Below are 26824 nucleotides of genomic sequence, written 5' to 3' on the forward strand. Positions count from 1 at the left end.
AGTGCACGGTACATCCAAACCGTCATCGAACCCATCGTTCTACCATTCCTAGACCGGCAAGGGAACTTGCTGTTCCAACAGGACAATGCACGTCCGCATGAATCCCATGCCACCCAACGTGCTCTAGAAGGTGTAAGTCAACTACCCTGGCCAGCAAGATCTCCGGATCTGTCCCCCATTGAGCATGTTTGGGACTGGATGAAGCGTCGTCTCTGACCCCAGGAATGTGTCAATAAAGTTTCCCCTTCCTGGGACAATGAATTCATGGTGTTCTTATTTCAATTTCCAGGAGTGTATATAGGAAGAGGAGGCATATCTCGCTCACTTACCAGTAATATAAATTAGATGCATCCATAAGAGATTCCTATCACATGACACATGTACTGTCACTAATGCTGTGTATGACACACCATACATGTTTTCCGGTGGAAGATGTGGTTGACTTGCCTTGGCATCAAATGTTTGTGTTTCCCATTTGAAAGCCACTTCCTTTCAGCTGCTAATAGAATAGTTGCTTACTATCAACTGTCGTTATATGTCCCTTCCTTATACCTCGATATTACAAACGGATGTTACATCATGACACAGAACAAATTTGAATAAAGCGAATGGGACAAAAAAAATTGACATGAAGGAGGTTTGAACAAGTCTCGCCAACTTATCAGTTCAACACAGTAGGTACATAACCTTGACGCCATTTGTCTGCCCTGCTGCTCTGTATTGCATTTCTTGTTCTTGGAGCATTCACTGTTTCTATTTTGCATTTCTTCACAGTGCAGTACACATACTTTCTCTTTTGATGCTTGATTTGTGTTCATTTTTTGACGGGCTGTCCACTAGGCCCTCTTTCCAATAAATCCGAGAGAGATTCAAATGACTTTGAGCACTATCAGACTTAACATCTGAGGTCATCAGTCCCCTAGAACATAGAACTACTTAAACCTAACTAACCCAAGGACATCACACACATCCATTCCTGAGGCAGGATTCGAACCTGCGACCATAGCGGTCGCGCGTTTCCAGACTGAAGTGCCTAGAACCGCTCGGCCACAACAGCCGTATCTGAGAGAGGCTGTGAGGGGAGGTTCCCTTTTTAGAATACAAAATATTATCGAAATGTCTTCTTGAAATATTACATCCATAATTAAAGCAACTGGAGAGTATCAAGCTGGATTTAGGAGCAACAGATCCTGCCCAGAGGAAATTCTAAATCTTGAACAACTAATTATGTATATAAAAATAACAAATAAAAAGATGTTGATAATGTTTGTTAATTTTAAAAAGGCATATCATTCAGTAGACAGAGAGTCTCTCCTCAAACCTGTAAGGGAATTTACAGTAGATGGGAAAACTCTGTAAATACTCTTCCAAATGCAGTGTTTAAAGTTAAATTTCTTGGTAGAACTTCTATTACTATCCACACAGTACCAGGAGTCAAGCAAGGAGACTGTTTGTCACATTTATTATTCAACACTGTATTGAAAAAAACAACAAGAAGTCAATAACTACAGTAAATAAAGTTTTGCAGTTCGACAAAAGGAATGAATGTTTTTGGCCTCTGTATGCAATATTGTAATAATTGACGAAACCTCAGAAAATGAAAAGAAAATAGTAGAACTTCTAAAGGAAACAGCTGAGATGGCAAATCTAGAAATATATTTTGAAAAGACGGAATACATGTACAATTAGTGTAACACTGCAATAATTTTAAAAGATAATTATGGCAACATCGAGAGAACAGACAACATTAAATACCAGGATGACTATATAATCATAAAACATGAAGAAGCAGCAGTTTAAAGTGGGGCTGAAAAAATGAAAAGAGCATGCATGTTCATGAGAAAACTGTAGAATAGAAAAAGTTTTTCTAAAATATCTTAAATTAAGGTTCTATAATAATTGTAAAACCAGAAGTCCACTATGAATCGCTATTGTTTCTTTAATATGGATGTCAAAAAGTATTAGAAAATCTGAAAAAGATAAAAAGACGAATCGTGCAAAATATGTTTGACAGAAAATACAGAAATATACTCTTCCTATCCTAAAAACAGATCACAGAAATATGTGTTACACTCTATGAACATCTAGAGAGAATGAAGGAACACCAATCAACCAAGAAGCTCCACACATTCTTCCAAAACAGGAAAACTGATGGCAAAAGTAGGTGGAGAGCAAAGACAAACGGAGACTTTGAAGAAATGTAGACTTATCAGGACGCCTTACCCAACAGAGACAAATTAGACTGGAAGTCAAGAAATTCAAAGGTCTTCAGGAAGCTACAACAAATTGAAAAAAGTGGTGTCAAATTGCCAAATGAGAGGAAAAGAGCTCATTCTGAAAAAGGAAAAGTTTTGGAGGTAATTGTAGGAAAAGAGGACTAAATTATTTATCTTGGTGTCATCATTAGTTGGCTTGCAATGATATATAAGATGTTATTAAATATATAAGAATCTAGAGGATATGCTGGAACAAAGTTGACAGATGATTAATGTGTCTCCTCTCCCTGTAAAAGCCCATAAGCTAGGCGGCAACTGGGTGCTGACACTCACAACATCCCCTGAAAAAAAGTGATCTGTATGTGCACATAGCGAGTGATACGCAGTTCATATTTCTTCCTGTTGTCGAAACAGAATTCATGTGCTTATTGGGGAGTTACTGTAATATCAACCAGCATAGAGGTAGAAATTACCACATAATGCTTCATTAATCAATATGTAAAGTAACAATTACAAAAAATCTTGGTGTGCCATGTGAATTATAACATTATTCTGGAAATTATAAAATACGTAAAAATTTCCACAAAATTTTTACAGTCAACTTGTGGTTTGATTTATTGAACGTTTCACCCTATCAAAAATTTATGGAAAGACCGAACTGAAAGTCCAAAATTTCTAAGATTGATAGTCAGAATGTGTTATGTGTCAATCGTGCTGGAAATGAACTATTATTGCACAAGCTCTTGATGATGTGAGGTAAGTAGAGATCTATAAGTTGCGAAACTAAGGAAGTAAATTAACCTTCAGAACCCATGCTTGTACTATTTAATCAACATTGCCGGTAATACCTAATGGTCTGTAGATCGACTCGGATGTAAGTGCATTCCGTATTTGTTTTCGTGTTCGAAGCATTGTCTGAAAAAAGTATTGATTTATTCCATCTTGGCACTTGTGTCATCAGCAAGATTCATACGGCTGACAAAGATTAGCTAGAAGTTAGAAATATAAGAATTAACCACAGCACCACCATCACTTCGGAACTTAGTGAGCAGAAACGCTATTGCTTGCTACTCGGATAAAGTTCCCATGTCAGTATTATACGCAGGAGGCGTGAACTGCCAATAAGCTGTTGTCTTGCTGCAAATCCTAATTGCTTCTGAAAAACGCATATACTTTTGACTCTCAGCTTTTTGACGTAATTATAGGCTCTTGCAATAATTTTCCATTAATGAACTATTATTTTGGGTCTTATCTGGATCTCTCTTTAGCAATTTAATAATTCATCTATTATGAACGACCTCCTTGTTTGTACATGCAAACGACCGCTATTTTACTTGTAAGCTTTCATTAAGCCAGAAAAAACGTCGCAGATGGTACTACTGCGGCAAGGAGTTTCCCCTATAAACTTTGGACAGTTTTGACATGTGGGTTAACTTCTGTGATTCGGAAGCAGCGTGAGTTGGACGGCTTGTGGTTGATGTGACAACTTGTGCAATCGTATGTACCTAGAGTTGACAAACATTTAATTGATAGCAACTGTCCTATAGAATCGAGGTAGGACTAAGGAGTGCCCATAACGTTATTTCTCTTCTTTATAAGTGTAAGTTATCGCTATGGTTGTTAGGCAGTACAATGAAGAGCTTAAGTATTTGGAGAAGATTTCGCCAAGTTGTTGGAAAATTAAGAAAGGTTTCCAACCAAACATGAATGTGAGTTAACATATAATAAATGTATGTTGTTTGCTGGTATTGTAGGTCAGTTGTTCGACTATTGCTAATATTACTACGTTGAATTGCTCATTTTAATAGGTTGAAGGCGTGTTCTATGTTAATAATCACCTGGAAAAATTGATGTTCGATGAGCTTCGCAATGCATGTCGGCCTGGCATGGTTGGAGGCTTTCTACCTGGTGTAAAACAAATAGCGAATGTGGCTGCCTTGCCGGGTATTGTAGGAAGATCAGTTGGTCTTCCGGATGTGCATTCCGGCTATGGTTTTGCGATAGGTGAGTAGTCCCGTTACGTTTACTGCTGTGTGTAGGGGCACGCGATAAGTATTACTATCGTCAAAATCCAATATTTCAGGTAACATGGCAGCTTTTGATATGGGTGATCCAAAATCGGTAGTGTCTCCAGGAGGAGTGGGTTTCGATATAAACTGTGGTGTGAGGCTCTTGAGGACGAATCTTCATGAAAGGGATGTTCAGCCTGTTAAAGTAAGTTAAATTTGTTTTTTTATGAAGATATTGTACGCACCTGCGTACATAATTCGCTTGCATCTTACTAAACTTCAGCAATTGGATATCATAGCAATTAAGGTACACACAACACTTTTGAAGTGGCAAAGTTCACCATCCATATTGAAATGCAGTTTGTATTTAGACGTCTTCATAATTTTCATGGTTCATTCTGTATAGTGCAGGGTGATTACTGGTATTGCAAAGCAGTTATTCGTTGATCCGATATAGCCGAAGATGTAAACTCCTGGCATATTTGTCAGGATTCCCAAAAATAAATCTTGTAGAGAGATAGCCCCAAGGTATTACTAATGTAGCTATTGGTGCTGATTTTACATGTAGTAGGCAAGAGTTTATTGCAGACCTTTTTCTTTCATAAATCTATTCATACATGTATTTTATTTATTCATCTTTAGATAAATATCTTTGTATGGAGATGCGCACGTGCACAGAGGAGAAACTCATGTTATCAACCCATATACACTATTTGACACCGAAGTACCCTATGAAAGACAAGATTAAAGTAGGCTAACAAAAAATGTGATTGACAATATAGCACTGAGTTACGCATTATAGTACACCTTTTTCTGTTGGCATGGACCTCAATGTTCATTATTTTTGTTCCATTTATGAAGAAATTTTTACTGCTAAAATACTGGGTTGCTTTTTCCTGTATGAAGAGGAAGTATTTTCTCCAGTTCATTATCAATGCTACCAGTAGCCATAGGAGATCTTTTATTCTTGTTATAGATGATACATGCACCATCTGGTGTACTCTTTATCATTTATGTAAAGAATCAGTAGCAATGGACCCAGTGCTGTCCATGGAAATCTACTACATAGTTCTGGATAATGCTACCAATGGAAAATAAGTAAATGGGATAGAGATAGGAAAGGCATTACATGAAGTCTACGTTCCTTTAAAACTGTTGGTATAGCAAAACTACATTAATTTTAAAATGTCTTGGTAGCATCTTAATACCAGCACTAGTGTTGTACATCAAAGAGTTTTCAGAATGAAGGGAAAGTTCTATGTCAGCAACACAACAGCTGGAGCAGTCCACATTCACATGTGGTATATTTATACTTGTTTTATTAAGACTCTTTTACTATTCTGCTTTAAAACATATCAACCAGCCAGTGTAAAAATGAAAATTACATGCAAAACACTTGTTATTTACAGGAGTATTTAGAATGTACATGAGTATTGGAAATACTGAGAGAGATTACTGTCACATGTTGGAGGTGGGAAAAACTTCGGAACTTTTTGGTAGTGACAACAACATATCCAACATATAATATCAATTTTAATGAGCAAGTTGAAAGAAATAAGTTGGTCTGATTTTTCATGTGTGGCATGCTGTGGTTGCATAGAGGACATTATGTGAATTCATTCTTCTCAGGATTTGTCAGGGAAAGTAAACACATCAACTCATTTGTTAAAGCTGCATTGTTGCAGGATTAAAGTTGACCAAAATGGTTAAATGTCAATAAATTTAGTCTCATTTTGTTGCTAGTTCAGGAATTATCTTCAAAATTTCGTAATGGGTGTAAGGTATCTGATACCATTACTTTTCCCATCGGAAGAAATTGGGAACCTTTGGCTTATGCATAACATAAACTTTCACAGTATTGTGGTAAATTTGTGTGTGCTCTGTAGTGAACACCTTTGCAATTTAGTCCCTACTGGTTGATGGCTAGGTTTAAAGAATGGACCGTACTAGCCTCAACTCTAAAAGTAGGCTGACTTTATCTGAAGAAGAGGCATATTTTCATTATGTAAAATGATGAAATTATAGGTTTAGGTGCACCCTCTAACCAAGGCTTTTCTTGTTCATTTTTTTTAATTGTTCATAAATATAGATGTTCTTAATTAGATGAGATTTTTGCAGCAAGACCGGTGGGCTTGTCTGTTGAAGAGCATTGTTCAGAACATACATACAAATCTTCATTGAACTGTAATTTGCATTAGCAGGTGAACGACTTAAATTTTGTTTTTCTTTGTATTATGCTGAAATCCATAACATTATGCAAAATGATGTACAAATGGATGATCTGTCTTTTTTCTTTTTTTCGCTTCTCTTATTACCTACTGTCCACTGTACATGTTTTATGCCATACTCCATACATGTTGTGGTCCTCAGTCCTGAGACTGGTTTGATGCTACTCTATCCTGTGCAAGCTTCATCATCTCCCAGTACCTACTGCAACCTACATCCTTCTGAATCTGCTTAGTGTATTCATCTCTTGGTCTCCCTCTAAGATTTTTATCCTCCACGCTGCCCTCCCATACTAAATTGGTGATCCCTCGATGTCTCAGAACATGTTTACCAACAGATCCCTTCTAGTCAAGTTGTGCCACAAACTCCTCTTCTCCCCAATCCTATTCAGACCACCTCATTAGTTACGTGATCTACCCATCTAATTTTCAGCATTCTTCTGTAGCACTACATCGAAAGCTTCTATTTTCTTCTTATCCAAACTATTTATTGTCCATGTTTCACTTCCATACATGGCTACACTCCATACAAATACTATCAGAAACGACTTCCTGACACTTAAATCTATACTTGATATTAACAAATTTCTCTTCTTGAGAAACGCTTTCCTTGCTATTGCCAGTCTACATTTTATATCCTCTCTACTTCGACCATCAGTTATTTTGCTCCCAAATAGTAAAACTCCTTCACTACTTTGTCTCATTTCATAATCTAATTCCCGCAGCATCACCAGACTTAATTCGACTACATTCCATGATCTTCGTTTTGCTTTGTTGGTGTTTGTGTTATATCCTCCTCTTCAAGACACTGTCCATTCCGTTCAGCTGCTCTTCAAAGTCATTTGCTATCTCTGACATAATTACAATGTTATCCGCAAACCTCAATTTTTTTATTTCTTCTCCATGGATTTTAATACCTACTCCAAATTTTTCTTTCGTTTCCTTTACTTCTTGCTCAATATACAGATTCAATAACATCGGGGACAGGTTACAACCCTGTCTCACTCCCTTCCCAACTGCTGATTCCCTTCCATGCCCCTCAACTCTTATAACAGCTATCTTGTTTCTGTACAAATTCTAAATAGCCTTTCGCTCCCTGTATTTTACCCGTGCCACCTGCAGAATTTGAAAGAGAGTATTCCAATCAACATTGTCAAAACCTTTCTCTAACTCTACAAATGCTAGAAACGTAGGTTTGCCTTTCCTTAATCTATTTTCTAAGATAAGTCGTAGGGTCAGTATTGCCTCACGTGTTCCAATATTTGTACGGAATCCAAACTGATCTTCCCTGAGGTTGGCGTCTATTAGTTTTTCCATTTGTCTGTGAAGAATTCGCCTTAGTATTTTGCAGCTGTGGCTTATTAGACTGATTGTTCGGTAATTTTCACATCTGTCAACACCTGCTTTATTTAGAATTGGAATTAATATCCTCTTCTTGAAGTCTGAGGGTATTTCGCCTGTCTCATACATCTTGCTCACCAGATGGTAGAGTTTTGTAAGGAGTGGCTCTCCCAAGGCTGTCAGTAGTTCTAATGGAATGTTGTCTACTCCCGGGGCCATGTTTTGACTCAGGTCTTTGAGTTTTGTCAAACTCTTCACCCAATATCATATCTCCCATTTAATCTTGATTTACATCCCCTTCCATTTCCATTATATTGTCCTCAAGCGCATCATCCTCGTATAGACCCTCTATATACTTCTTCCACCTTTCTGCTTTCCCTTCTTTGCTTAGAACTGAGTTTCGATCTGAGCTCTTGATATTCATACACGTGGTTCTCTTTTCTCCAAAGGTCTCTTTAATTTTCCTGTAGGCAGTATCTATCTTACCCCTAGTGAGATAAGCCTCTACATCCTTACATTTGTCCTCTAGCCATCCCTGCTTAGCCATTTTGCATTTCCTGTCGATCTCATTTTTGAGACGTCTTTATTCCTTTTTACCTGCTTCATTTACTGCATTTTTATATTTTCTCCTTTCATCAATTAAATTCAATATTTCTTCTGTTACCCTAAGATTTCTACTAGCCCTCTTCTTTTTACTTATTTGATCCTCTGCTGCCTTCACTACTTCATCTCTCAAAGCTACTCATTCTTCTTTTACTGTATTTCTTTCCCCTGTTCCTGTCAATTGTTCCCTTATGCTCTCCCTGAAACTCTGTACAACCTCTGGTTTCCCCCCTGTGGGTTCAGGGGTAAGAATAGGCCCACGGTATTCCTGCCTGTCGTAAGAGGCGACTAAAAGGAGTCTCAAACGTTTCGGCCTTACGTGATGGTCCCCTACCGGGTTTGACCTCCATCTTCTAAATTCTTCCGAAGAGCGAGCTGATTGGGGAAGGGCGCCTTACAAGGTGCAATGTGTCCATCGCTCATTACCATCTCTAGCTTGGTTGGTCGTCGTCGCATAGCTGTCCCGCCCACTCACCATCTCTAGGGCGTGGCTTTGTTCTTGGGTGCGGTTTTTGCAGTCTGCTCTGCAGTGTCGCTTTATGCGCCAATGACGATCATGGGCTACATTTCACCTGAAATCCAGCACGGTAGCCAGTCCGTTGTGGTGGGGCCGCCATGTACCCTGTCGGTTGTAGCCCCCTGACAACACAGGGATCGCTCTACTGATGCCTGCGCCGTTCACTCCCCGCGTATGCCAAGGAGTAGATGCCTGTCTCCTTGGGGCATTGGGACTCCCGGCAATGGCCATCCCGCCAGGTGGTCGTTGCTGAGGCTGGGTGGCGCCCGTGGGGAGGGCCCTTGGTCGGAGTAGGTGGCATCAGGGCGGATGACCCGCGATGAAGCGTGGTACATCATCTCTTGCTGGCGGCCAGCAGTCTCTAAGCGTTCTCGGCCTCAATACAACGCTCAGGCATATGATCCACAATCGTTACCCTCCCTGGCCACACCATGGGAGGAACGAAAGGCTACGGTTGGCAGCGAACCTTATTCACCTCGCTATTTAGTCTGTACACGAGTCGATGGGGAATCGTTTATGGCGACCAAGCCTCAGTTTTTTGTCGAGCACTTGGAGGACAAGTTTGGGGAGGTGGAGGGCTTGTCCAAAATGCGCTCTGGGGCAGTATTGATCAAAACGGCATCCTCTGCACAGTCACGGCGGTTAATCGCTTGTAACAAGTTGGGGGATGTTTCCGTCACGATCACACCCCATAAGAGTCTCAACATGGTCCAGGGCATTATATTCCATAGGGACCTACTCTTGCAGTCAGACGACGAGCTACGCGCCAATTTAGAACGGCGGGGTGTTCACTTCGTCCGGCGCGTCCATCGGGGTCCGAGGGATAATCAGGTAGCCACCGGTGCCTTCATCTTGGCCTTCGAGGGTGACGTCCTACCCGAAAAGGTCAAGGTGATGGTCTACCGATGTGATGTGAAGCCCTATATCCCTCCCCCGATGAGGTGTTTCAAATGCTGGAAGTTCGGCCACATGTCATCTCGGTGTACTTCCAGCATGACATGCAGAGATTGTGGACGCCCTTCACATCCTAATACTGCATGTGCGCCGCCTCCCATCTGTGTGAACTGCGGCGAACACCATTCCCCTTGCTCGCCAGACTGCAAGGTTCTCCTGAAAGAACGAAGGATCATGGAATATAAGGCCCTGGACCGCATGACCTATACTGAGGCTAAGCGGAAATACGAGAGGCTACATCCTGTGGCTCTGACCAGCTCCTATGCCACCGCTGCCAAAACAGTAGTTTTGTCATCTGCTGCACCGATTCCACTGAACACTCTGAGCCGGAATACTACACCTGCCCCCTTGATGGTGGGGGGCACTTCCCCATCTGTTGCTCCTGCACCACCTACCTCAGGAGCAACGACCCCCCAACCATCGGGGACACAAGTCCCCAACTCTAAGCCGGAGAAGCGTCCGACTTCTTCGGCGACTCTCTCTCTCGCAAGGGATCCCTCGGGTCCCTCCCTTCCCAGGTTTCCACCTCTGGGAAGGGTGACGTCAGCCAATGGCTGAAAAGCAGGCCAGCGGCTGGTCGCAGGGCTTCCCGCTCCTCCTCCGTCCCGGAGACTGACTCGGTGGAGCCCTCCCAGCCAGTAAAGCCCAAGGAGCAGAGAGAGAAGACGAAGAAGAAGAAGAAGAAGAAGAAGAAGAAGGCCTCTAAGGCCAAGGAACGCGCGGTGGCATCCACCCCACCGCTCCATACAGGCTCTGCGTCTGGGGATGAGGTGGAGATCCTGGCGTCCGCTGAGGACCTGGATCTCGCCATACCCTCAGACGCCAAGGACGCCGATTGTACTGGTCCTCGATCGGTGACAGCAGGTGACCCAGTGACGTGATCTGCCTCCTCGGTCCCTTCACGCCTATTTCGCCCATGGACAAAGTGATTCTCCAGTGGAACTGCAGCGGTTTTTTCCACCACCTTGCTGAGCTCCGCCAACTCGTCAGCAGTCACCCTTTCTTCTGCATTGCCCTCCAGGAAACGTGGTTTCCGGCAATGCGGACCCCTGCCCTACGAGGGTATCGGGGTTATTATAAGAACCGGGCAGCTTATGAAAGTGTGTCTGGTGGAGTCTGCGTCTACGTCCTTAACTCTATCTACAGCGAGTGTGTGCCTCTTCATACACCCTTAGAGGCTGTCGCTGTAAGGATGTGGACGCCTCAGCCTATTACTGTCTGCAGTTTGTACCTTCCGCCGGATGGTGATGTCTCTCGTCATGTGTTGGCTGCATTGATAAGACAACTGCCGCCTCCCTTTGTGTTGCTGGGCGACTTTAACGCCCATAACCCCTTGTGGGGTAGCGCCGCGATTACTGGCCGGGGCAGAGATGTCGAGACTCTTCTGTCACAGCTTGACCTCTGCCTTTTAAACACGGGAGAGGCGACCCACTTTAGTGCGTCCATGGCTCGTTTTCGGCCATTGACCTTTCTATTTGCAGCCCCGGACTTTCACCATCCATCCACTGGAGGGTCCATGACGACTTATGTGGTAGTGACCATTTCCCCATCTTTCTGTCACTGCCACAGCGTCACTCTTCTGAACGCCCCTCCAGATGGGCTCTGAATAAGGCTGATTGGGACTTATTTACATCTGTCGCAGTGATCGCACCTCCTTCCACTGCTCCGATTGATGCGGTGGTTCAGTCGGTCACCACCAGCATCGTTTCTGCGGCGGCATCTGCGATTCCCTGTACATCCGGGTCACCTCGGCGGAGGACTGTGCCGTGGTGGTCGCCCGAGATCGCAGAGGCGATTTGAGATCGCCGTCGGGCTCTTCAGCGCCATAAGCGGCACCCGTCGTTGGAGACCCTCATTGCTTTTAAACAGTTCCGCGCCCGAGCCCGACGCCTTATACGCCAACGGAAGCAGGAGTGCTGGGAACGTTATGTTTCCACCATTGGCGTCCGTACCTCTGCATCGCAGGTTTGGGCCAAGATTCGGCGACTCCAAGGCTATCGGCCACCTGTCTCTGTCCCTGGGCTTTCGCTGAATGGAGCAGTGTGCACCGACTCCGACACGATTGCGGACCGGTTAGCAGAGCATTTTGCTCAGTGTTCCGCGTCAACGAACTACCCGTTGGCCTTCCGCTCCCGGAAAGAGCGGTTGGAAAGTCGGAGGCTTTCCTTTCACACGCGCCACGCGGAGTCGTACAATGCTCCTTTCAGCGAATGGGAATTCCAGAGCGCACTTTCTGCTTGCCCTGATACGGCTCCTGGACCAGACTGCATTCACAGCCAGATGCTGAAACACCTCTCAGTGCCTTGCCAGCGACGCCTCCTAGGTCTTTTCAATCGCGTCTGGGTCGAGGGTGTTTTCCCGTCTCAATGGCGGGAAAGCATAGTCCTCCCCGTATTGAAACCTGGCAAGAACCCGCTGGAGGTGGACAGCTATCGCCCCATAAGCCTCTCCAACGTCCCTTGCAAGTTGCTGGAACGTATGGTGAGCCGGAGGTTGAGTTGGCTCCTCGACTCTCGGGGCCTTCTGGCTCCGTCTCAGGGTGGGTTCCGTAAAGGCCGCTCTGCCGTCGATAATCTGGTCTCCCTGGAGTCTGCCATCCGTACAGCCTTTGCGCGCCGCCAACATCTGGTTGCCGTCTTCTTCGACATGCGGAAGGCATACGATACGACTTGGCGCCATCACATCCTGGCCACACTTCATGGGTGGGGCCTTAGGGGCCCGCTCCCGATTTTTATTCAGAATTTTCTTTCGTATTGTTCCTTCCGCGTGCAAGTAGCTGTGTCGCATAGTTCCTCCCGGGTCCAGGAGAACGGGGTCCCACAGGGGTCTGTCCTCAGTGTGTCCCTGTTTTTAATTGCCATCAATGGGCTCGTTGAGGCGGTGGGGTCGTCCGTCGCGGCTTCTTTATATGCGGACGACTTCTGCCTATATTACAGCTCCAGTGGCATCGCCGCTGCTGAACGGCAGCTGCAAGGTGCCATCCGCAAGGCGCAGTCATGGGCTGTAGCGCACGGCTTCCAGTTTTCGGCCGCGAAGACCTGCGTTATGCATTTCTGCCGGCGTCGCACGGTTCACCCTGAGCCGCGCCTTTACCTTGACGGTGAACCTCTTGCTGTGGTCGCGACGCATCGGTTCTTGGGACTGGTATTTGATGCCCGGTTGACTTGGCTGCCCCATATTAGGCAGCTGAAGCAAACATGCTGGCGGCACTTAAACGCTCTCCGTTGCTTAAGCCACACCAGGTGGGGTGCCGACCGGTCCACCCTCCTCCACCTATATCAAGCGCTGATCCAGTCCCGCCTTGATTATGGGTGTGTGGCGTACGGTTCTGCCTCGCCTTCAGCATTGCGATTGCTGGATCCCATGCACCACTGCGGGATCCGCCTCGCCACGGGAGCGTTCCGGACAAGCCCCGTCGACAGCATACTTGTGGAGGCTGGTGTCCCTCCATTGCGGTTCCGGCGTGACCGCCTTCTGGCCGCCTATGCCGCGCACGTTTATAGCATGCCAGGGCATCCAAACTACCGTCTCCTGTTCCCGCGCTCGATCGTCCATGTTCCAGACAGGCGGCCCCGGTCAGGGTGTCCCATTGCGGTTCGCCTCCGGGACCTTCTCCGTGGCCTTGACTTTTTTCCTCTGCCGCCTGTTTTCCGGGCCAATCTCCGTCTGCCCCCGTGGAGTGTGCCCCGACCGTGCCTTCGGCTCGACTTGGCACAGGGTCCGAAGGTCTCAGTGCCTCCGGAGGCCCTCTGCCGCCGCTTTCTTTCCATCCTGGCCGAGTTTCCGAACGCGGCGGTGGCCTACACCGACGGTTCGGTGGTCTCTGGTCACACTGGTTACGCTCTCACTCTACGGGATTATTGTGAGCAAAGGTCATTGGCAGCTGGCTCCAGTGTATACACTGCCGAGTTGGTTGCCATCTATCGTGCCCTAGAGTTTCTCCGCTCCTGCTCAGGTGAGTCCTTTGTCATCTGTAGTGACTCCCTGAGCGGTTTACGAGCTCTTGACCAGTGTTTCCCTCGTTCCCGTCTGGTGATGGCCATCCAGGAGTCCCTCCATACTCTCGTCCGTTGCGGCCGCTCTGTCACCTTTGTTTGGTCCCCGGGTCACGTCGGCATCCCGGGTAACGAGCGGGTTGACGAACTGGCGAAACAGGCGGTCAGTTCCCCGGCCATGGAGATCGGTCTTTTAGAGAGTGACGTCCGATCCGTATTGCGGCAGAAGGTCCTTGCTGCTTGGCGTGATGAGTGGCGCACCCTGCCCTCTCCCAACAAACTTCGGGCAGTCAAGGAGACAACCAGTGTGTGGCGCTCCTCCATGCGGGGGTCTCGCAAGGACGCTGTCGTCCTCTGCCGGCTCCGCATAGGACATACCCGGCTCACGCACGCGTATCTCTTGTGCCGTGACGACCCGCCTCTCTGTCGCTGCGGATTGGCCCTGACCGTGGTACACGTCTTACTAGACTGCCCACTTTTAACTGCCCTCAGGCAGACGTTCGCGCTGCCTGATACACTCCCTGCTCTTTTAACCGATGACTCTACTATGGCTGACTTAGTTCTCCGTTTTATTCGAGCAGGGGGTTTTTATCATTCAATATGAGAGTCCCTTTTTATTTTTTTTAGTGTCGACTGTGGCTTTTGGCCTGGGGTTTTAGTTTGTGGTGTTTTAATGTGTCCCTTGGTTGTTGGCCTTTCCAGTTTTATTTTCATGGTCGGCCAATGACCGTCGCACTCTGTGTGTCTTTTAATCTCTTTTCTCTGGTCTTCGTCTATGTCTTTCTTGTACTGTGTCGTCCCTTGTCGTCTCCGTTATGTGTTTATTGCTTGTTGGACTTTTCTTCGTGTATTATTATGGTCGTGGAACAAGGGACCGATGACCTAAGTAGTCTGGTCCCTTTAACCCCCACAAACCAACCAACCAACCTCTGGTTTAGTCAGTTTGTCCAGGTCCCATCTCCTTAATTTCCCTTTTTTGCAGTTTCTTCAGTTTTAATCTACAGTTCATAACCAATAGATTGTGTGATTCTTGAGTTTCTCCCAGCGTATTTGATAATCAAAATATCCACGGGTGTACTGCCGGTCTATAGTGTCCAACGGGCACAATATTTCGGCGATCAAACATGTTGCCATCATCAGGTGAATTGACGGACTGAGCTCCTGTGAACGTGCCGGCACAGAGATCCGTACGCTATGGCTGCTCAGGGGAACTGGGTTCGGTCGCGGCGGCAGCCGATTTAAATACCCTCCGCCGTCCGCGCCACGGTCTCGCGGTGGAACAGATTGCGACGGCGTCTGAGATGACGTCGGTGTGATGGCTCTGTCCGCCGTGGTCGTCACAACTATGCGTTTGCTCGATTTACTCTTGAGTAACCCAATCGCTGGTTCCCAAGCCTTGCTAAGATTATAGCCACAGTCACGGTTTATGAGGTCGTAATTGGTGCGAATTTCGATGGCCTCTCTAACAACGCTGTCCCAGTATCTCGACGTCTGTACCAGAATCCTAGTGCGATCATACTCCATAGCGTGATTTTCCGACAAACAATGTTCAGCGACCGCCGACTTGCTCGGATACATCAGTCGAGTTTGCCTCTGGTGTTCACGGCATCGATCCTCGACAGTACGCATCGTCTGACCAATATACGACTTGCCACATTGACACGGAATCTGGTACACGCCAGCCTTCCTCAAACCGAGGTCATCTTTGGCGCTCCCCACCAGTGCACGAGTTTTATTCGGAGGACAAAACACAGTTCTGACATGGTGTTTCTTCAGAATGCGGGCGATTTTCCCCGAGAGTGCGCCTGTGTATGGAATAAATGCAGTGCCTACCTCCTCCCTCGTGAATTCATCCATATCAACAGGTTGTGCTGCAGAGGTTGGGCGAAGAGCACGTTGGATCTGCCACTCTGAGTACCCATTTTTTCGAAACACAGTTCTCAGGTGTTCCAATTCCTGGGGTAGACTCTCTGTGTCAGATAGTGCGGGCCCTATGTACTAGAGTTTTAAGTACCCCATTCCTCTGTGAAGGGTGGTGGCAGCTGTCTGCGTGCAAATACAGATCAGTGTGTGTTGTCTTTCGATACACCCCATGACCTAGGCTGCCGTCAGCCCTTCTCCTGACAAAGACGTCAAGGAAAGGTAATTTACCCTCCTGAAAAGGAGCTCAGTCCGTCAGTTCACCTGATGATGGCGACATGTTTGATCGCGAAAATATTGTGCCCGTTGGACACTATAGACCGGCAGTACACCCGTGGATATTTTGATTAATAGATTGTGGTCAGTCTACATCTGCCTCTGGAAATGTCTTACAATTTAAAACCTGGTTACTAAATCTGTCTTACCATTATATAATCTATCTGAAACCTGTCAGTATCTCCAGGCTTCTTCCATGTATACAGCCTTCATGATTCTTGAACCAAGTGTTAGCTACAATAAAGTTGTGTTCTGTGCAAAATTCTACCAGGTGGCTTCTTCTTTCATTTCTTAGCCCCAATCCATATTCACCTACTACATTTCCTTCTCTCCACTTTCCTACTACCGAATTCCAGTCACCCATTACTATTAAATTTTTGTCTCCCTTCAGTATCTGAATAATTTCTTTGATGTCATCATACATTTCTTCAATTTCTTTGTCATCTGCAGAGCTAGTTGGCATATAAACTTGTACTACTGTAGTATGTGTTGGCTTCGTGTCTATCTTGGCGACAATAATGCGTTCACTATGCTGTTTGTAGTAGCTTCATTTATTATTAAACCTATTCCTGCATTACCCCTATTTGATTTTGTATTTATAATCCTGCATTCGCCTGACAAGAAGTCTTGTTCCTCCTGCCACCGAACTTCACTAATTCCCACTATATCTAAGTTTAACCTATCCATTTCCATTTTTAAATTTTCTAACCTATCTGCCCGATTAAGGGATCTGACATTACACGCTCCGATCCGTAGAATGCCAGTTTTCTTTCTCGTGATAACGATGCCCTCTTGAGTAGTCCCTGCCCGGAGAATCGATTGGGGGACTAGTTTACCTCCGGACTATTTTACCCAAGAGGTCGCTATCATTATTTAACCATACAGTAAAGCTGCATGCCCTCAGGAAAAATTATGGCCATAGTTTCCCCTTGCTTTCAGCCATTCGCAGGACCAGCACAGCAAGGCCGTTTTGGTTAGTGGTAAAAGGCCAGATCAGTCAATCATCCAGGCTGTTGCCCCTACAACTACTGAAAAGGCTGCTGCCCCTCTTGAGGAACCACTCGTTTGTCCGGCCTCTCAACAGATACCCCTTCGTTGTCGTTGCACCTACGGTACGGCTATCTTATCGCTGGGGCACGCAAGCCTCTCCGCCAGCGGCAAGGTCCATGGTTCCCGGGGGAGGGGGACTCCATACTTATCTTGCTATATAATCCAGTTATTACTTGTGTGAAAGGGTGAAACTTAACCTTGCCAGAAAAAGTTGGATATGCTAAACAAGACATTAGTTTTTATCTGCTTATGTGGTTGTTCATATTGTTTTAAGTCATATGTTCAACAATGAAATGATAGTGTGGTACATGATTGGAAGAATTAGTGTATTTACATCAAATGTACATCAATGCCAGACAAAAAAAAAAAAAATCCTAAGGTCCTGGGTACAGTCCTCAATGAACCATAACTTTTTCTGTTAAGTTTTCACCCCTGGCTATAATTTCTTAATATTAAAAATTGTACGAAGGTTTAGAACCTGTGTTAAATGTAGGTTCCCATATAAATTGATGGATGAGTACTTTGGAAGATCATAGGAAAGCAATGGCTTATCACTTCCAATGGGGCTGTGCCTACAAAAGCACTTCAGTATTCACACTAATCTTTGGATTGAGGATAACTTTCTCCCATAAAAATTGTCTCAAAGCTTAAAAAAGGATGGCTTATACTGTTTTAATTACAGGAGCAGTTAGCTCAGAGCATGTTCGATCATATTCCTGTTGGTGTTGGTTCAAAGGGAATAATCCCTATGAATGCAAGAGATATGGAAGAGGCACTGGAAATGGGAATGGATTGGTCACTTCGTGAAGGTATTTGGTGGCATTTGTCTATTTTAGTTAATACTTTAATAAATAATGTTATGCAAAAGAGAAATGCTTCAGATTAGATGAAATAACAATTTTGTGTGCATAGTTTTCTTCCTATGATGTTTTCACTGTGGAAATGGAAAATTTCCATCTCCTTTTTACTGTTGAATTCTGTTTATATTTGCACTCTCTAAAAACTGCAGTCATAATGTGTCAAGTTATTTTTACTACAAAATGTTCTATTTTATTAATATTTCAAGCTATTAACATTTGTCTTTATATAGAAATTATATTCAATACATGCAAATCCAGAATGAAATGGAGGGCACTGAAATAGTGACTGTACTGTAGTTTTTATTTTCTTTGTGCTGTCATGAACATTTCTAGTTATAAAAATTTTAGAACTATGAATTTGTGAGAAAATCTTCTCTTGTTGATATGAAGCAGCAGTAAAATTTGTGGATGAGTTTGAACTTTGTGATATGAATATAGGCTAGGACACTGGGAATAAAACTTAAATGCTTGTATTTCAGAGAAATACTGCAAGAACAAAGAGAAATACTATATGGCAGATATTTAAAGATTTATCAGAAAATTTTGGAGAATGGCTAACAGTATGTGTTAATTTATTTATGCATGGTCTTTGAAGGATATTTTAACATATTTAATAAAGGTCATATGGATTCTTTGATTCAGGTTATGTATGGGCTGAAGATAAAGAACACTGTGAGGAGTACGGCCGCATGTTGAATGCTGATCCAAGTAAAGTCAGCATGAGAGCAAAGAAGAGAGGACTGCCTCAGCTAGGTACCTTGGGAGCAGGGAATCACTATGCTGAGATACAGGTAGTTGATGAGATCTACGATAAGTGGGCTGCCAGTAAAATGGGAATAGAAATGAAAGGACAGATATGTGTCATGATCCATTCAGGAAGCAGAGGCTTTGGGCATCAGGTTGCTACAGGTGAGATATTCATTAATGTGAGTTTTTGTGATATTATTTTATGCAAACCTTGTAAACTACCTTTAACCTTTGGTTCAACTGTTAACCTGTGTACGAGATATATGATGCAATTTTAGAAACATGCTTTCTTGTATTGCTGGTTAGAGTTGGTATGATACCAGTACAAAGCCAATTTTCTAAAATGGATCACACTACTTAATTGGAATGACCAAGCAACTGCATAATTTGCATGTTCTTTTTCCTTGACAATAAGCAAATAAGTTAGGTTTGTAACACAATCTGCATCTCCATAAATTCCCATGCACAATGTGTGGTGGAGAGTAGTTCGATATGAGAGGTGGGGGTAGCAGAACTGTCATCTGCCTTCAAATACCAGTTGTTCATATTCATCCAACAATGTTTCGAGAAAACTTAGTGGTCTTTCTTCTAGTGTCTGCCATTTATGTTCACACAGTATCTGTTACACTAAAACATGAACTAAACATATGTACATCATGGGGAGTAGGCATAAGTCATCCCTAACAGACAGCAGTGCTGTTGACAACTTTCAGCTGTGTAGTGCAAAAGGCTGCAGGCAAAAACAGTAGTTGCCTATGTAAGTGCAACGATACTGGGACGTTGCCACATATATTTGCAAAACCACATTGTGCATGAGGAGCTGCTGTGCCCAGCCCATCTTATGCTGACTGGACAACATATTCTAAGATTTCTGTAGCAGATAGATTGCTATTTCGTAGAACCCTTCAACTGAGCTAGGTGGCGCAGTGGTTAGCACACCGGGCTTGCATTCAGGAGAGTGGCAGTTCAAAACCACATCTGGTCATCCTGATTCAGGTTTTCTGTGATTTCCCTAAATTACTTCATCCAAATGCTGGGATGGTTCCTTTGAAAGGACATGGTCAGTTTCCTCCCCCCTCCTTTCCTCATCCAATGGGACCGATGACCTCACTGTTTGGTTCCCTTTCCCAAATCAATCAGTCAAACCAGAACCCTACACACATCAAAAAGTTATGAATCACCTCGGTTCTGAGAATTCCAGAACCTGTACAGACAATTGGAATAGAGAACATCATCATTTTCATCCTTTTTATCACTCAAGAAAACGACACATTACATGTTGCACCACCATACAGAAAGACTTTCATAGGTGGTGGTACAGATTACTGTACACACCTGTACCTCTAATACCCAGTAGCACATCCTCTTGCATTGATGCATGCCTGTATTTGTCATGGTGTACTATTCACAAGTTCATCAAAGCAGTGTTGGTCCAGATTGTACCACTCCTCAACGGCGATTTGGCATAGGTCCTTCAGAATGGTTGGTGGGTCATGTCATCCATAAACAGCAGTTTTCAATCTATCCTAGGCTTGTTCGATATTGTTAATGTCTGGAGAACATGCTGGCCACTCTAGTCTCGAAAGGTCGTTAACCTGAAGTAAGTCATTCACAAGATGTGCATGATGGGGTGCGAATTGTTGTCTGTTAAGATGAATGCCTTGCCAGTATGTTGCCGATACGGTTGCACTATCAGTAGGAGGATGGAATTCATGTATGATACAGCTGTTACGGCACCTTCCATGGCCATCAGTGGCATACGTCGGCCCCCCATAATGCCACCCCTAAACAGCAGGGAACTTCCACCTTGCTGCACTCGCTCGACAGTGTGCCTAAGGTGTTCAGCCCGACCAGGTTGCCTCCAAACACATCTCTGATGATTGTCTGGGTGAAGGCATATGTGACACATTCATGAAGACAATGTGATGCCAGTCCCGAGCAGTCCATTTGGCATGTTGTTCAGCCCATCTGTGCCATGCTGCATGATGTGGTTGCAAAGATGGACCTCACCATTGATGTCGGGAGTGAAGTTTCCTGTGATAGAAATGCAGTATTGAGTATTTAGGGATGGTTGAACTACATACCACACGAGCTGTGTACTTCCTTCCTGGTGGGATGACTGGAACTGATCCGCTGTTGGACCCCCTCTGACTAATAGGTGCTGCTCATGCACAGTTTACTTCTTTGGGCGGATTTAGTGACATCTTTGAACACCAAAGGGACTGTCTGTGATAAAATATCCACAGTCAACATCTATCGTCCAGAGTTCTGGGAACCGGGGTGATGCAAACTGTTTGATATAAGTATTGCATCTGAATACCACCCTTCATTGCTGAAAATGGTCACAACAAATCTTGTAATGTTATTAGGGGACAACATGGCTCATTGTTCAGTACCTTTCAGAAATCTGCCCGATAACATGAGTCTACTGTTTACATGATACTGTGTGTGAAAACAGTGAGTTGTTTTTCACGAAAGTGGCTTTTTTCATGAATCTGCACTGATACTTAGATACAAGCTACTTTCCCTCTAGGAACAACGTAATGGTGAAGCTTAAAATATGTTCTAGGATCCTATCACTGATGTTACCAATATTGGCATATAATTTTGCATGTAGATTTATTTTATTTACTTGTCCTTCGAACATTATTTCCAAAAGTATAACTTGTCATACTAAATTACAGAAATAATATTTACGTTTATAAAGCATCTACAAACTAAGATTAGGTTAGGGTAGGGCAGAAGTTGGCCATGGCCGTATCAGTGTAACCATCAGAGTATTCAAATTCGCAGTATGGAAAAACCAGTCAGTATGTCTGAATGAGTACTTGTCGTCCCAAATGCAAGTCCAGTGGATTAACACTTCCTTAGACATCAAAGCTGGTATGATTTTGAAAGAAAACTGTGTACCTAGTCTGTAAGGAGCTTACATCATGCACAAGAAATACAGTCAGTGATGTACTTAGAACATGAAACTTTGTTAAACTTCTGAAAAAATATGCACAATAATTGCCAGTACCAGAACCATCACTACCCGTCTTGCAACATATTCCTTTCTCTAAAGCAGTATATTGTTCTGCCTGTGAGAGAGAGAAAATGGGAAGCCAACAGTAGAAATATTTCTGTGCAAGGACACACAGCATAGATCGTAGATGTTAAAAGATCATTTACACTGTAGAAATACTTGATAACAAGAAATGGTTGTAACTTTGTTGTAAGAGATGTTTCCTTCTCAAACCTCTTTATGTATATTGAGTGTTCATTATAAAGAATGACATGAAAGTGCTGTTCTCACCTGCTGTATATGGTGGAGCCTGCAACTATACATGGTTACTGTCAGATCGTTCCATGCCAGGTGGCCTACAGATTACTGTATGACTCATGGATTTTATTGCAGTTTTTTTGTGAACATCCACACATGTCCCGAAGAATTAACATTGGTGACATTTTACTTTCGTCAGTTTAATACTTAGAGAGATGCAGTCATTTGTTTGACCCCATAGTGCCCAAAATGTCAGGGCACCTGTGAGTTTTCGGCAAATTCTAGAGCTGATATCTCCGGCAGTATAATCTTGAGAAAGAACAAAACTAGGTTATCTTGTTAAAACTTTTTATGCTTGCTTAAGGAAAACAGTAAAAAAAATGCTTTAGCTCTGCATAATTTAAAGCAAAGTAGACTGGAAAAATAGATGCTTGAAAAATGTGAAATTAAACTTTTTATATCTCTGAAAGTAATTACAGGATTAACATGAAACTTATCACGCATAAACTTACTAATACAAGATCTTAAAATATAAAATTTTAGACTCCTGCTGCTATCCAGTGACTTACAAATTGAGGCCTAAGTTAACAATTTTTCTAAAATGCTAAAAATCGCTTTTTTGGCCCACTTTTACAAAAACATCTTTAAAATGTTTGTTAGAAAGACAATGCTCTAATCCACCTAAAAACCTATATTTTGTTTTGCAATGCAAGCATATAAGGCTTAAAAAAAGAATGACAGGGTAGAGGTGTGTCGAAAATGGGCCCATTTTCTGGCAGTACTTAAATTTGACATCTTTTCTTATCTTCTGCAGTTTAGTAGTTTCTGGGAAAGACACTATGAGAAGGCTTTCACAATTTAACTGTATTATGATGGAGATTATGGTAGTCAAATTAACATCTGCTGCACAATTTGTATTAAGTCTTCAGGCTTTATGTGTACTTTGTCACATTTTGTAATTTTTGAAGAACTTCAGAGGTCTTACTGAATTTTTTTCTGATGGATTCAAATTATAGAGAACTATTAGTATGTCTTTTTGCTGTGTAATGCTATTGATGCACCAGTTTAATTCTGGTTTAAGGTAAAATGTACTGAGGAAAACTGCTGCTGGTCAGATGTCACTGATGGGATTGTTTGAGAAGAAATTTGATAAGACAGAAACCAAAAAATTAACTTTCCAAATGTGATCACTTCAGATTATTAGAGCTGCAAAAATTGAGAACTATTTTTTATTGGATCTATTATTCAGATTCATTATTGATAAAATAACTTTGTAGGGATGAATGTTGTACAGCTGGCTAAAAAACATACTGCTTATTTGCAGTTTTTTTGGCGCAAGCTTATTTCTTAGTTATCGGTACTTTGGATATTAGCTTCCACAGAAACTACTAAAAAACTGTAGAGCATAATAAAAGATGTCAGATTTGAGTACAACTAGAAAATGAGACCATTTGCAGTGCACCTTAGACTTGGCATTCTTTTGTAGGGCCTTGTATGCCCGCTTTGCTGACTGCTCAGCAAAGGAGGCAAATGTTAACACTAGAATTGGATTTTTTGAACCCCTTAAAACCAGTGTCAGGACAAAAATTCCTGTCTCTAGTTGATGCTTCTACAGCTGTTCTGTTTTCTTTTTTCTATGGGCTGATTTTTTAATAAAATTCACACTCTATTGTTTAACTTTTAATTCTAAACATTAAGCAGAGTTGTGCTAGACTGTTACAGTCCATTCTATGTCTACATACACTCCTGGAAATGGAAAAAAGAACACATTGACACCGGTGTGTCAGACCCACCATACTTGCTCCGGACACTGCGAGAGGGCTGTACAAGCAATGATCACACGCACGGCACAGCGGACACACCAGGAACCGCGGTGTTGGCCGTCGAATGGCGCTAACTGCGCAGCATTTGTGCACCGCCGCCGTCAGTGTCAGCCAGTTTGCTGTGGCATACGGAGCTCCATCGCAGTCTTTAACACTGGTAGCATGCCGCGACAGCGTGGAAGGTGTACGTGCCCGTCGACCTGGGACCGGACTGCAGCGACGCACGGATGCACGCCAAGACCGTAGGATCCTACGCAGTGCCGTAGGGGACCGCACCGCCACTTCCCAGCAAATTAGGGACACTGTTGCTCCTGGGGTATCGGCAAGGGCCATTCGCAACCGTCTCCATGAAGCTGGGCTACGGTCCCGCACGCCGTTAGGTCGTCTTCCGCTCACGCCCGAACATCGTGCAGCCCGCCTCCAGTGGTGTCGCGACAGGCGTGAATGGAGGGACGAATGGAGACGTGTCGTCTTCAGCGATGAGAGTCGCTTCTGCCTTGGTGCCAATGATGGTCGTATGCGTGTTTGGCGCCGTGCAGGTGAGCGCCACAATCAGGACTGCATACGACCGAGGCACACAGGGCCAACACCCGGCATCATGGTGTGGGGAGCGATCTCCTACACTGGCCGTACACCTCTGGTGATCGTCGAGGGGACACTGAATAGTGCATGGTACATCCAAACCGTCATCGAACCCATCGTTCTACCATTCCTAGACCGGCAAGGGAACTTGCTGTTCCAACAGGACAATGCACGTCCGCATGTATCCCGTGCCACCCAACGTGCTCTAGAAGGTGTAAGTCAACTACCCTGGCCAGCAAGATCTCCAGATCTGTCCCCCATTGAGCATGTTTGGGACTGGATGAAGCGTCGTCTCATGCTGTGTGCACGTCCAGCACAAATGCTGGTCCAGCTGAGGTGCCAGGTGGAAATGGCATGGCAAGCCGTTCCACAGGACTACATCCAGCATCTCGACGATCGTCTCCATGGGAGAATAGCAGCCTGCATTACTGCGAAAGGTGGATATACACTGTACTAGTGCTGACATTGTGCATGCTCTGTTGCCTGTGTCTATGTGCCTGTGGTTCTGTCAGTGTGATCATGTGATATATCTGACCCCAGGAATGTGTCAATAAAGTTTCCCCTTCCTGGGACAATGAATTCACGGTGTTCTTATTTCAATTTCCAGGAGTGTATAAAACCCTTCATGTGTGTTTGTAATGGACAGGCCATGCTTCATGACTGCCCACTGCCATGGCCTCATCCTGTTAGTAAGGGAGTTCGGTTGCAGTATGTGGCAGTGGCTGTTTGTTCTGTGACTTAAGAACTTGACCATACATGTGAAAATGGGTTTATTGTTTCATTCATCCAGCTTAATGCAAGGTATGTGCGGTTTTGCCTTTCAGGCTTCAGTAAGAGTGTAATATCAGATCAGTTTTAATCTTTCAGTACATTTTCATTTATCACACTTCACCACCAATCTGCAGAGACACGAAAAAAATAGATATCAGAGATAAAAATACTTGTAACTAACAAATGAGTAATTGAAGGGTATGCTACAGTGATTTTGCATAAACATTTTGCTTATTCTTCATGAGTATAATTCTTCAATATTTAACCTGTTTCAATAACTTTGCTAATGCCTAATAAAAAAGTAACTTCCATCCCTTTCCAGCTTCATTTGAGTAGTATTATGTTAAGACAATATTACTGAACTAGCATTGGCCCCATGGTGTTACTTGTAGTTAAATGTGTCTGCATAATGTAATGCTAATACAGATGCCAATATAGATGTAATGCTAATACAGATGGAATAGGGTGAGGACTGTGTAAGCAAGTATGTTCACTAATATGGCAAAGTTCAAAAGTCAGAGATAATATAGCTTTTTCGAAGAGAACAAGGTGTTCCAGATCACACATTATACTGAGAGCTGTCAACTACTTCCACCTACCACAATATGGGTGAAGCACTTTGAGTACTCATATCACTATCACATTACATCGTGAATGAAAAGACAAAAATATGTTCACATATGCAGTGAAGTTCGTAAGTTGTCGTTATTTAGCTTTACTTAAGAGTTTTTATTGCTCTGTCGCAAGTCAAGCTATACACTGGTCAATAAATGACATGATTTTCGTATTTCTAATGCCGACTCTTGCATCACAGGCATGTGAGAATTCTTCCAAAATAGTTGGAGTTATGGTTGCACAGGGCACAGTGGCTAATGAGCAGTGACAAGTTTTCGTCCAAAGAGCTGGGCTTGTTCATTAGTTTGTTCAGAAGAGGACGCCAACAAGTGTTTGTCATTGTGGCCAGTTTGCAATGACAATCTGTAAGCCCTGTAATGTTTCTCAAATGATTTAACAGAAACTATTTTGTAAAAAAATTTCATTCCCACTTGATTTGTAGTTTTCATCATCAGGTTCATTATGATGTACCCATAATTTTGTTAATGGTCGTAGTTATTGTGATATTTACGTGGAAGTAATATGCTGTGCGAAATTTGAAAAAGTTTGCAATGGAAAAATACGGGTTGCTATGATTTTGCACCTGGTGCATATTACTTAATATGTTGCCGTGTATGAAATTTAGTGAACATATTAAATATTTCTTTAGACTTTGTTGGCGATCTTTCACCAGTCTTGTGAAAATTGATCTGACGTAGGTCTTATTTGCAATAGCATTGCACCAGTGATGAAGCCAAAGTGAAATACCCACAACATTCCTCATATTTTGTATATGGTTTGAGATATCAAAATGAGATTTTGCCAAATGATAGTACACAAAGAGGAGAGTATTTCGTCATATGGTTATTATGCAAAACTTCATTATCTTCCATGGTATTCCACTAACTACTGACTTTTCTGATCAAGGAATGTAATTTTTAAGGACCATCGATAGCTGATAAAATGAAATGCTATCGGTTTTGGAACAACATAAGTGAAGTCATGACATTTATTTTGTACCAAGGATGTGCTTTCTCATAAGATGCTGACCTTACTTTTCCTCAGTTTCTCAAACCACT

The 26824-nt window shown here is 43.5% G+C and overlaps 1 protein-coding gene across 1 annotated transcript in view; it reads left to right on the top strand.

Annotated features, from left to right (window-relative positions):
• The first annotated feature begins 3490 nt into the window (after window positions 1-3490).
• LOC126349666 (RNA-splicing ligase RtcB homolog) overlaps window positions 3491-26824 on the top strand; it is a 59773-nt gene continuing 36439 nt past the window's right edge. The window contains exons 1-5 of the mRNA XM_050002449.1: window positions 3491-3925; window positions 4025-4220; window positions 4300-4430; window positions 17789-17915; window positions 18609-18875. Of these exons, the coding sequence (XP_049858406.1) occupies window positions 3830-3925; window positions 4025-4220; window positions 4300-4430; window positions 17789-17915; window positions 18609-18875 (817 nt within the window). The 5' untranslated portion in view covers window positions 3491-3829. The remainder of the gene's footprint in view (window positions 3926-4024; window positions 4221-4299; window positions 4431-17788; window positions 17916-18608; window positions 18876-26824) is intronic.

This window comes from Schistocerca gregaria, chromosome 1 (genome assembly GCF_023897955.1).
Source record: "Schistocerca gregaria isolate iqSchGreg1 chromosome 1, iqSchGreg1.2, whole genome shotgun sequence".
Lineage (NCBI taxonomy): Eukaryota > Metazoa > Arthropoda > Insecta > Orthoptera > Acrididae > Schistocerca > Schistocerca gregaria.